Source organism: Siniperca chuatsi, linkage group LG7 (assembly GCF_020085105.1).
Source record: "Siniperca chuatsi isolate FFG_IHB_CAS linkage group LG7, ASM2008510v1, whole genome shotgun sequence".
Classification (NCBI taxonomy): Eukaryota; Metazoa; Chordata; class Actinopteri; order Centrarchiformes; family Sinipercidae; genus Siniperca; species Siniperca chuatsi.
Window position 1 is genome coordinate 22,903,434 of NC_058048.1, and position 13,453 is coordinate 22,916,886.

The 13,453-nt window shown below is 40.2% G+C and overlaps 1 protein-coding gene across 2 annotated transcripts in view; it reads left to right on the top strand.

The window, feature by feature from the left end:
• Positions 1 to 500: 500 nt before the first annotated feature.
• The window catches only part of nectin3a (nectin cell adhesion molecule 3a), a 30,926-nt gene continuing 17,973 nt past the window's right edge, over positions 501 to 13,453 (top strand). For both annotated transcript variants that reach the window (XM_044202695.1, XM_044202696.1), the window contains exon 1: positions 501 to 725. In XM_044202695.1, the coding sequence (XP_044058630.1) occupies positions 638 to 725 (88 nt within the window). In that variant the 5' untranslated portion in view covers positions 501 to 637. The remainder of the gene's footprint in view (positions 726 to 13,453) is intronic.

Consider the following 13,453-nt stretch of genomic DNA (forward strand, 5'->3'; position numbering starts at 1 on the left):
TTAAAGTAGCATAAAATATAAATATTCAAGTAAGGTGCAAGTACCTTATATGTGTACTTAAATACAGTAGTTGAGCAAATGCACTTAGTTACATTCCACCACTGACTACTAATACATTACTATGTACATGCCTATTACTAGCCCTGATCCAGGCTACTACCATATACTACCAGTTACAGTACCTATAACATGTATTTACCATTTACAACATTGAACCAGAGGGGATTTAATGTGGCTTTTCTTTTACACTGACCAACAGAAAAGGCACTTTTTTACAGGTAGACTATCTGTTTGCAGAAATACTACTGCTACCACTCCAACTAATATCACCAAGTTACCGCAACAAATTCTATTACCATATTACGGTCTTACTCATTACATCTCACAAGTGTCCAGTGTTAAAGTAGAACAAATCAAATCAAATGATTGGGATCGTGTGCGTGCGTGCGTGCGTGCGTGCGTGCGTAGGCTACGTGTGTTTCTGTTTGTTGTCCTGCAGAAGTGGTACAGCCCACGCGGATCGGTCGCTATGGAGAGCAGCTCCCAGTGAGCGCGAGCCAGCCAGAGAGAGCAGGGACGAGCGAAGAGCGAGGAGGACGGAACCGAGAGTGCCAGAGCGCACAGACAGACAGGAATCATGGAGAAAAGATCACCGCTCAGGGGGACTTTTCCATCTAACGGACTGCGATTTTTAACATCACTTCTCACCTTATACGGACTTACCTGTGAGTTAACGGTTTCTTTGTAATTTTGCCCGTGCTACTTTTGAGGGTACTGAAAGAAGTTGCAGTGGAGCTGCTCGAAGTCTCTACCGTTAGTCACCGATACAAGACGACAAAACCGGCTAGTCCTCGTTGTGTTGAAGTGGGCTGTATTCCGTCCAAAGCAAGCTAGCTTTATTTAAGCTAACGGTTCTTGTTTTGTGGGCAGTTATCCTAACATTACGTCGGTAGGAAAGTAGTTAGCTGCTGGCGTCAGTTCACCGTTAGCTGAACCTCGTTTGTCTTCCCCATTTGAAGACAACTTCGTTAACGTTACTAACAATATCTTATTTTAACTCATACCATATAGAGCAACTCCTAATTACACACAAGCTACCTCAATTAGATTTTCAGCCCAAGTGACTCCACTCGGACAGGAGATAACTTTAGGCGCAGTACTGATTCTGTGGTAATTATGCGCACATTTTCTAGCTAACGCTACTTCCAGTTTGTCACACCATGACTTAGCTTACATTACTCAGGGAGTGTGGGGGAAATACCGGCTGGTTTTTTACCCACTCCGATGGCTAGAAACTCATTGAGGAGCAGCAGTGATTCGTGGTGTAACTTACAAAAATAGAAACGAAATTGAGTGTTCTGGGTGTCACTCATGGTGCGCGAAGACGAGCTCCTTTGTGAAAAGTTTGCCAAGTGGTTGGATGCAGATGGGGCATAAACGTTATGTGATACAGGAGAAGAGAGGCAGCGCACACTTCTCCGCTTTAGGCGTGAGGGGTGGCAGGGGAAATTAAGACATATTTCAAGGGAGGCACTGCAGTCGCAGAGTCTCTCAAAGTATTGACCTGCAGTTGGGCTGCATGCCAGCCAGAGCCCCTCACAGTCACTATACTGTCCCGAGTTGTGCAGCTGAAGAGCTTTGCTGTATCCCAGTCCTGAGCTGGGATTACAATACATGACAGGCTTGCTAAGACAAAAGAAGAGACAAACACTGATTATACTAAAGTAAATACTGCTCAGGAATGCACCATTTGTTTTCTCATATAAAAGTTAAAGCTTTACAGATATGCCATGGTAGCAGTTTCTAGACAGGACCATAAAACCTTTCCTGCATTGCTAACTATAATAACTGACACACTCCTTAGTATGACAGTCACAAAAATTACTTTTAAAGCTGACATTGGCCACTACCTTTGGTATGGGGTTGCAGCTAATGATTACTTTTATTCATCTGCCTATTATTTTCTCAATTAATCAATAATCTCTTGGTGTATAAAACATCAGAAAATGTCCATCCCAGTTTCCCAGAGTCCAGGGAGACATCTTCAGATGTCTTGTTTTGTCCGGCCAACAGTCCAGAACATAAAGATATTCAGTTTAAGGAAACCAGCAAATATTCACATTTGAGAAGCAGGAACCAGAGATTTGTTTTGGGCATTTTTTTCCTAAAGAAATAACTCAAAACAATTATTTAATTATTAAAATGTTTGCCAATTAATTTTCTGTTGATTGACTATTTGATCAACTAATCTTTGCAGCTCTTTTTAGTACGCAGTGTGACCAGACCAGTACTGGATTTTTGAGGCTGATACTGATATCGATATTTGACAGTTTAACATATTCAATAGTGATATATCAGCTAATATTCGTGTTTTTACATAAACACAAGACATGTACTGACTAAACTCATTGTTCATTAGTGGACAAACTATGTAATGGAAACACTGTTTCTAAATTACCTCAAACATATCTTTGGCATTTCTGTACTGTAATATCTTGTTATGGACACATTTTCAGAGACCGATATAGCTGCGATAAGATAATAGGGGCTGATATTTTGGCCTGGCAGATTCATTGGTCAAGCTCTATGTAGTGTCTCTACAGCTGCCACCAGTGTCATCTCTGTCATGCTTACACACACAGACACACACACTTGCAACACATACTCTTACAGAGTCCTCTTCATACCATACTGTTTCTGTCTCTACCCACAAAACACTGGTTCATAAATCAACACAGGGAACTGATAAACAACGCACTGTTGCAAACTAAGCTGATTAGCCTCCAAACATGTGCTGTTTGGTGCCATGTGTATGCAGGTGTTCAGTCTGACTAGTCACCTTGACAGCCAAATTAGCTGTAGGACAAACTAGCCAGTGAAAGGTCAGTTTTAGTGTTGTGTTTGGAAGAGAAACGCGCAGGTTTTTGAATCTCAATAACATATGGTTGGAGCCCATGTGGCCTAGGCCTACTGTTATGTGTTTAGCAGAGCACAAGTGTGTTTTTGTGACAAAAACAGTGTTGATGCCAGTTTCTTTGACTGTGTCATTTTCAAGTTCCTTGTAGTGTAGACACGGTCGTGAGGAGGGGATTCATTCAAGGCGTGGCTACAGGCTGCGAGGTCTGTAATTGAAGACCGTAGTTTTGAGGTTTCTTCTCTTGGGGCTGCATGATTCATAATCTAAATAAATAATGTAGTAATGGAGCCACCTAAATTACAGACTCAAAACAGAAATAGATTTGAAAAAGCAGTGCACAGACTGTGCAGATTTGGTCCTTTTATAGAGGTTAATGTGCTTCAGTGGTTATTAATTGACAGCAAGATATAGCCAAGAAAGTAGGTTTGTCATTGAAAATATAATTTAGATAGCTACAGCTTTGTCACCATAGGGCAGATCAGGTCAGGACATTTCTTTCGGCACCTTTGTGTTTTTCGATAAGTTTTTGGATAGCTTAATGCCATTGTCAGTCTGAACATTACATTCTTTTTAAATGCTTTTCTGGGAACTATAATGTTTTATCAAGCTAATAAACCTTCTGTCACAATGAAATTTACTCGATTCACTTGACGGTGTAGTCCCTCATTCGTCCAGGAGTGGTCTATCGTAGAAACGGTTTCAGTCGTAGTCATCTGGACACTGTTTTCAGAATCATGACTTCCGGATGGGAGCTGAAACGTCTTGATTCTGAAAACAGTGTCCAGATGACTACGACTGAAACCTTTTCTACCTCGATTCACTTGATAATTTTGCCATTATTCCAGTCATCTTTCGTTGATTGGATAACTTAAAGCATGAGTTAGTAAAGTAGACAGACTAGTGATCCACTGATTTAAATATGTCCGCAGATGCCTGGTGTTAATTATCCGCGTTGGTTATTTTGTATTATATGCAAGAAATTATATTATATGCAAGAAAGGGCTTTAAAGTAAGTTTTAGCATTTGGATGCACATCTGTGGGTCATAGCTGATCCTCTGAGTTGTGAAGCAGCACACTGAAAACTCCTAATCACATTAAATGTATTCAGTGTTTTCTTTTTGAAGGAAGGCCATCAGCAGATGAGTTGGCTGCTTTATTGTGGGACATGGAGGCTGTGTGTGAGGTTCAGGGAGCAGGCCGTGGTCACCAGCTTCTGTTGACTCCACCCTTTGCTTCCTCTTCCCCGACAGATGTGACTGACTGTCAGAGGCTTTGTATGTCAAGCTGCTCCCTGGTGGTCCAATAAATTCAGAGCTGTAACCCCCAGTTTTAGCTTATCCCTGGACTTGATTACTTTCTGCCCACTGCTTTCTGCTAACCTGTTCTGACCCGAATTACCCTAACTAAAGATACTGTATATTATACTTTATAATAGGAGCTCTGTAGATGGCACAAATTGCCATTCAATCCAATGAAAGGTACTCACTCAACACATACACCAAAAAATCTTCTCTCTTTCTGGTTTTCTTCCTTGTTGAGCAACCTACTGTGCATTAGTGTCTCATTTCCACTGCCATGTCCTATAGACTTAACGTTGAGAGGACATCAGATACAGGTAAAAATATATTTTCTAGGCTCTGAGAAAGTTTCACAAATATTAAACTTACATGGTTTAAAAATTCACAATACAAAGAGTTATAATTGACCCTCTTTTCAGGTTGAGGAGTTTACTCTACCCATGTACTGTACATAACTATGTTTAACCTTATGCCTGGAGGGATAAGGCTGGATCCCATGATATCCCATGAAAAGACAAAACCAACAATTAATTGATTCTGCTAACAAGTATTGTCTGTGTAGGCCAAGCCTGATATGGCTTATTCCTCCATTGCTGTTCAAAAAATATTAAAAACGCATCAGTGAGCCACACCATTGCACTGGGTGACATGCACCTACATTACCATGAATGTGGCCACTGTAAGTTATTTTGGGTCAATCCCACATACACAATGCTGGAGCCATAAATACTAGCTAGCTCACCAAATGTGAGGTAATAGTCACCAACAAATGCACTGCATGTTTACACTGTTTGAGTAACGTTTGTTGAAAACTACAGTACCCAGTTGTTTTAGGAAATATCTAAGCTTTTTAAAAAAAAATTTAATGAAACTTAATATTTATGACCCAGCTTTTAAAGATTTACATCTTATGTAGGAATGAACAGACAGGGTCGGGAAGTTGGAAAGCATTGAGAGGCGGCCTTACTCATTCTTGAATTTGGTCTTTCGATGAGATTTAATCATAATGGCACAAATATAGAATTTCACCAGCCTCAACCTTTAACCCAGCTGTTTGGTTTCATGAGCCAATCACAGTGCTTCTGGTGGCATTCATTATTTTGTGTCTACTTCCTAGCCAGACCAGCATGGGGAGTTACCAGTCATTAGGACCACAGTGCATGGGTAATTAGCCATTCAAAATTGGGGGGAAAAAAGGGAGAAAATGCAAAAAATACATTAAAAATGCTAATATTAGGGATGCTATTTTTCACTGTGTGTTAGCTAGTATGTCTTGTCTACTGAATAAATCTTGGATAGACAGGAATTGACTGTTTCAATCACTGAGTCATAGGAAACTGCGCTGTAAAAATGGCTTCCAGATATTTCCATGGTTAATTACCTACTGTGAATGAACAGAGGGAAACCTTTTAAAACCGGTTTTTGCCTGCTGTTTTCAGGAGTCAGGGTTTTTCCCTGAAAAAACAGATCACAGTATGTGACTGAGGTTAGGGTCACTCGGGTACACTGTGGCTTCACAGTCCATATTAAAGAGGTTTACATGCGGGATGTGCACAGTCAGCAGTTGAATCCCCCAGGAGAGGAGTGCTGGGGTTATGGGAAACAGGTGTGGCTGCTTTTCAGCACTCTTATTTGTTTCACTCATTCAGCTGTCAGGTGGCTATGATGTTTGGGATGAGCACACAGTCAGTTGTATGCACTGACACACCCCCTACCACCCAAGTGGGAGATAATTAACACCCCCACTCAAATACTGTGAAGTGCTGATTGTAGCAAATAAGCTATCAGTAGTGTTGTCTTATTTGCTTTTACACAAGGAATGGTGACATACAGTTTACTGTAGCTAATAGAAGGAATCTCTTGTTTTTCCGCCAATGTTTTCTCCACTACAATATCTTGTTACGATCTTGTTGATCCACCTGCAGCTTGGATCCCTCAGTATTACACTCACCTAAATCCTAGTTCTGAACTCCCTTGCACAGTGTTGTTTATTGAAACCTGTGATATGTGTTAAGACTGAAAACAGAAATTTGTCTCAAGATGTCTGGACTATTTCAGCAAAGTCAGTCAACCACAAGTCTGGCTTTTGTTAACGTTGATCTGGTCTTCACTGTCTGTGTCCGTTATATCTTATCAACAAATATTGATAGTCTTTGACGTACAACTAAAGAAGAAGAAAGTATTGGACTTACAATCCCAGATTTAGAGGTCCAAAACCACAAGTGAGCAGGAAATGTTCACTGCATGTAGGGCTGCCACTAATGACTATTTTTCTATCGATTAATCTATGGACTATTTTACCGATTCATCTAAACGATTAACTTTCCTCCAAAAAATCAAATTGACCGTTTATTTTGAGTTCATTTTATTTTGACAAACTGTATGTCATTGTATAATGCAACACAAAACAAAATGTAAACAAAGGTTTACATATTAAAGTGCAAAACTGTAGGTTTAAACTGGCAACTCCAACATGATAAAAACAAACACAGGCACTGTCAGTCAACTTAAAATAAGCCCAGATTCTAACACAAACATTTTCTCACACACTTATTCAATGGAATTTCTAAGGTAGCAGGCAGACGACTTTATGGCTTTGTAAGTGGACAAAAAAGGACATATTAAAAAGCTCTCCTTACTAATGAATAGACAACACACAGAAACATAACCCGATGTCACGCTGCAGTGGCCAATCCGGCGATCAGATCGGTCAGTTGGCTAGTTTTGCTACGTTTTGTTGGGGCTGAATGCAGCCCAGTTCATGGAACAAACTATGATACTCTCCCAGTTGTGTCCTCGCTTGGTTTATTTCATGTACCCAGCTTCACATCTGTGTCTGGCTTGCAGTCTATGCTGGAAAAATAGCGATACCACAAAGCGTCCTTTAGTTTGTGTTCCTTCGTTTGAGAGAGAGAGAGAGAGAGAGAGAGAAAAAGCTGTGGTAGAGCAACATAGAGAGTGAATAAGGAGAGGGAGCGCCAGTAGGAGAAAGCCGGTGAATCAGAGAAATAAAACGCTTACGTTGTTTTCTGATTGTTTCACAGTGGTTACGTTCTAAAGCACAAATAGACACGCCCACACGGCCGTGCTGTCGTCATGACAGTGATAGTGTAGAAAAACAATGAAAAACCATGCGTTGTTTAAAAATATAGATGTTGATGCATTTTCAGCGCTGACGTCATCAATTACATCAACTACTCACTGCAGCCCTAACTGCATGCATTATTTACAATACTGGACTTGTGCATGAGTGACAGCCCAAAGCTGTTTCTTGTGGTACTAAAGGTACAGTTGTAACATACCTGTCGGGAACACTCACATAATTTGAAGCAGGCTCCCTGTAACAAAATTAATCGGACACGACACCGTTGGATTTCCCATAGTTTTTACTATTTTATCAGAAATTTTGATGAAGTCGTCTAGTTTTTAACACCCACCCTCTACCCTCATTGTGTGTGATATAACATCAGACACTGAAACTGAGGGAAAGAAAGGGCTGTCCCCTACCTCACAGCTCCCTGATTTGGCTTGCTGAGCAGCCCTGGTCCTTGATGCAGATATGTTGCGGTAATGGCTTGAATAGGATTTTGCACAACTATGTCCCTGCTGGTATTCAGCCAAATTATTCTGTATTTCCCTGCCATCCCTGCTACACCCCCCCGCCCCATGTCCACATTACTTATGCTTGATTTTCATGCTTCTGTTTTAGTTGCTGATGCTCTCTTCATGTTCAAATTAACAAAGCTAAATACATCTGACCTCTTTGATTAAAGCAAATAAGACCAAATAGACTGCAGGTTTTGTTACAGTTTAATATTTATGAAGGAAGGTAGAACATATACTTTTTTTTTCAATAACTAAGCTGCTCTGTCACACAGGTAAAGAGTCATAAATTACTGCTCACTGCTGACAAACATGATAGTTCAATATGGTTGCTATTTTTTGCCTCCACTTGGATTGGGAAAAGGATCATAACAAAACATATGGCCAGTTCTATTTAGGGCTTAAAAACAATGTTAGAATATCAGATATTGCACAGATTGCAGTTTAAAGAGGAGGCATCACAGTTTAAAGGTTTACTTACTTTACAACCCAGAGCTGTTGGACTGACAATAAATGGGGTACTGCTGCCTTTATGTTCTCAAAATATTTGCCTTTTACATCCAAGTGAGCTTCATATTATGGGAACACTATGTCAAACCAGACACGTAACCTGAGTCTCAGAAAAAATACACTTGGATGTTGTCTTACTGACTTTTTTTAGTCTTTTAGCAAAATGAATCTTCATGGACTTTATAGTTGTAGGTGGGGAGTTAGTAGTACATTGTAAAGAGGGGTGTTTTCAATATTCCTCTTCGATTGAAGTCTAGACATAGTTGTACAGGATGTAGGGCAGTATAATGTAATCATAAACAAAGCATTGGCATATTGCATTTGCATTGGCATATTGTCAAATACATGTATTTGTGTCTTTTTGTGAGGTCACTCTACAGTAGATGTGCTTTAGTCAGCTGTGATTTATTGATTTATTTATTTCATCGCACGTTTTTCCAAGTGACCTAGGCAGCTACATCTCCTTGTTCTCACTGTTCAAAGTGGGTGGTAAGTGTGAATCAAGAGTACCGCTTTAATCTGTTGCAGAAACAGGGTGAGAGTATGTGCCGGGAAAAGTGGGTGTGCCGGGAAAATGAACTCCCTCTGACCAGGATAATGCTGTTGAAATGCCACACTGACCAAACTACTTAACTGTTTTTATTGACCACTGGATACACACAGTACAGAGGCAGATTTTTCCTTTTGCAGAGGCAGATTTTTGTTGGACTGCTTTACTTCCTCCCCTGTTGTGAAGTGGTGATTGCTGACATGTGTAGTGATGCTGATTATTCAAGAATGTACAAAGCAGCTTCCTCCATCAATGTATTTCTATTCTGTTTGTTCATTTCTAGAGACTATATTGATTGAGGAAGCTGCATCATCCAGACATGGCAAAGTTTGGGACACCAAAATAAAAAAATAGAAAAACCCTCATAAGTAAAACAGCTTACTGAACACACACAGCACAAAATGTACATTTGCTATTTGAGCAACATATGAAATGAGTTAGGTTATTTGAATTATAGATTAAATAACAAATACTAACGAATAATGATTCACTGTGCTCCCTCTTTCCTATGTTGCTATTCAATGAATTGCCAGATAAAATTATATATTATAACATTGCAAATAATCCCATACAACTTCCAGGCCCCATTAGAGGACATAAATAAGATGAGATGCATGCTGGGCAGATCTAGCACTTAAAAAGCACTGTAAATATATTCAAATAGCAATTTGCAGGTTGTTTGCTTTTAGTCTGTCATGCATCTTACTGGATAATGTATAATTATATATAAAAATAGCCATGTATTGTTCACCACCCACTATCTCTGTTGCACCAAAACATATTACAAATCTCTGCACATTCCCAGATAATGCTAGTCCAGTGTGTGTAGCCCACATGCGACTGTCACTGACATCATGCCTTGAAAAAAAAAACAACTACTTGTTGTTGCTGGTTGTTGGCAGAAACAGGCATCATACAAGAAATCTAAAATTGGACAATCATGGGAATCATTTGTAAGAAAAACAGTCTAATTCCCTCTGGGGTCTCTGTGGCATGTGGGAAACTGTTTCCATTATGTTAGATCAGCCTAATGAAAGTACAGTAGCCTATTTAGACCCAGTCGAGGGCAGTGGAGTCTGTGATTAGTACAGAACCCATTCTCTCTTCTCTGCAAAGCTCCACCCACCACCACCACCACCCAACAAGGGCCTGATCTATTTCTGTCCTAATGAATGAAAATTGGAGAGAAAAAAAAGTATCAAGAAACTTTTCAAATGACAGTGACATGTAAATGTGGTGAAAACAACGTGTCTAAAAACAATGCAAAGTTCTTGAATGAGTCTCGAGTTCAAGCTGTCCGTATGCATGTCTATATGGTTCATAGCTGGGTTTACACTTGAGTATTGTTAAGGAGACTTCTATGAAGAAAATTATATTTCTCAGTTTTTCACCCAACTGTTTGGGAGCACAGTTGTGGGACATGTTGTTAGTGTCTTTGCAGTAGGGATGGGAGCCCACGGATGCAACTGCAGTGAGTCAAAGTTGAGCAAATGCCAGTTTTGAATATATGAGTCCAACATACAAGTTATCTATTATTATCACAGAGGCTAATGTGGAGGGTCAGACCTCCAATTACCACTAGGGAGCCTGTCTGTGCTGTCTTTGTTTTGCTTGATGGGAGATTGCAGTGGATGCTGTGAATAATTTACTAAAATCAATTAAACAGATACTAGGCCAACCATAAAACAACACTTGTTCTGAAAGTATGAACGCTTCAGTTGTCATTGCGTGATGTCTGGCTAATTGTTTTATATAGTAAATGTCTAAACATTCATTCATGGCTGTCAACTTCTGAGAAAAAAGACAGGAGCAGTGTGGATACACTTGATGAGCTAGCAGACCCTGACATAAACATTTCTACCCCAGTGCAATTTTCAACACTGCTGTGGAGTGATGGTGAGTGCAGTGCAGTCTCTATTAGCATCCACATGTCAGGGATGTCATATACTTAAGCTCTAATTGAGAAAGACTCCCATTGTAGCATCTCTCGTTAAAAAGGAAACCTCCAAAATTAAGTTACTTAATCTCACAGCAGATTGAAAAATGCCTTTCCTTACCTTCTGTGACCATATGTGACTTTTGCAATTGTCTTTTCTGTTCCAAAATTATACATTTGCATGGAAAAATAACATTGCTGCCCTTCTCTGGGTCCATAGCACTGTGTGCACATACTGAAATACCTCAAACTCCCACAACAAACAATAACAAATCCCACACAATAAGGCAGGATGCTGTAGGAGTGTTTGTGTTTCTGTACACAGTGGCAGACATTGTCCTTCACAAGTTCTACAGCATAGCTGTAGTTGACTCTGATGAGAGGTTGTAACCTATCCCGATACTTTGTATGCCAACACTATTGGTGTTTCTTTAAGCATGGCTCTTTACTCAAATATGACCTGGATGAGAAGGGCACAGAAGTCCACATTGGTATGGGGGAGTAATGAGAGAAAGGTTTTGAAGAGGACAGTGACATGTGAAAGAGGCCCGCCTGCCCCTTTTTTAAAGACCTGTCAGCCTATGTTTGTCTCCACCATGAATTAGCCCACTGAAAAAGCCTCACACCCTCACAGGATACAATGCTAGGAAGGAAGGGGGTAGAGTAGAGCTGGTGTAGGGACTAATGTTTTCTTCACACTGAACAAATATTTCTTATGATAAAGACATGCTTTAAAACAGGCAATTCACAACTTGGCCGTATCCTGTCTCTAACTGATTAAGACAGAGTTATAGGCGTCACAAAAATAAAGCAAAGGTCTGGGCGCCTGTGTTAGGCATATAGGCATTGTCTGATTTTTTTTTTCCCTGGTCTTGTCTTTAGAGAGTAACAATACCAAACAAATGGCTCCACACTGCCTATTGACTTCTTTGAGTTTGCAGTGTTTAAAGGCACAGATGACTCAGAAAATGTAGGCTCCAGTGGAAGATTTATTGAAAAAATCTCAAGTACTGTTGTAACTTGCTGTTGTGGGCTTTAGCCCATTGAATCATTATTGATTTATATAAATATTTTATGACTATATCTAATAGTCATATACTATTAATCCATATTTGGATGATGTTTTGTGTGAAGTTGGCAGCATCTAGTTCTTAAATGCATGTTAATGAGCATTTTTTTAATATGACCTTGAGAATTAGATGGAATAGTCAGTAGGGCTGCACCTAGCAATATTTTTTTTATCGATTAATCTAACAAGGTGCACTTACAAGCTTTTACTAAACAACGGCATAAGTAGGCCTACATAAACAGGAGACTCTCTACTGATTATTCCAGTAGGGGTGCAGGGGAGATAAAACAAACATGAACAGTGAAATTGTAACCCAAACTGTACGTTGTAAACATCACAGTTTACAAGCCAACTTCCAGGTTCAACTGTGACCTACTGTACTTGCTGTAGTTGTACATGTCCACAGTTTTCCCATGCAATGAGGGATTATTACTGACATTACGGGTGATTGACTTTCAGTTTTACCTCCAAATAAAGGTGTACATACACAACACACTGTTGCTCTAGTCTTTTCTTCTGTCCGTCTCTTGCACTTCTTCTCAATAACTGCCCTATTTCTTGCTTTGTGTCCTTATTCATGCTCGCCCCACTGTACTCATTTCTGAATACTGAGCACTCAGAGTTTCCTCTTGCTTTAGTCCTAAACCACACTCCCTCCTGCACAGATCTCATGTCTGCATTCTTCTCCTGTGAGGTCTTCAGATCAGTCCCTCATGAGTGCTGTTTGACATGATAATCTATGCATGGAGTTTGTCTACATGAACATGACATATTGTCTATTTTGTTGCTGCTTATGAATGTTTCTGGCCTTGGATCCCTCTTGTCTCACACAGTTCTGACATGCACTGCAGGCTTCATTGTGAGGAAATCTAGCCATGAGACGGCCTCCTCTGGGGAGGTCAGGGCTGAAGCTGGGTCAGGTCTGAGTAGGTGGAGATCTTGGCTTAGCATGTGGCCGACGTGGATTGTTTGAGCCGGTTGCCATGCAAAGAGGAAGGTTTTGATTTACCATTGCGTCTTTTGAGCAGCTTGTCGCAATTAGTGATGTCAGGAGGGAAAGAAACAAATATGAAGCATTTCTTCAAAGGGCAAGCATATCCTTCCCATGAGTTCATTCTTTCCTTGGGTTTCTCAAGAGGGGCAAAAGTGTAGCCTATTTCTCTTCGGTCAAATCAGGTTTTGCAGGCCAGGATTCTAACTGTTCTCTGCTGCAGGTTGTCGCACTTTGAGTTGAGTAAATGGGCTGCAAAGTATCAAAACAGTGACACAGCATAAAGATGGCCAACAAAATATAGTTTTTCATGTTTATCCTATTAAAATTCTCAACCATATTTGTTTACTGGATAAGATGGATAACTAGTAATGAAACTAGTGACAGTCCTGAGCGGTGCCTTAGCTCTGCAGCAGTATGCCTATTTCCTTGATGAAACAGCATGACAGCTTTGTTTAACGCACTGCTTACATTTCATTTGCCTGCAGTATTTTAGATAATATTTTGCGGTGCTCTAGTTTGCGAGCCCTGGCTGTATTCTTCATGGTCTCAGATAGCAGTGCCAAGTTTCCCCACTC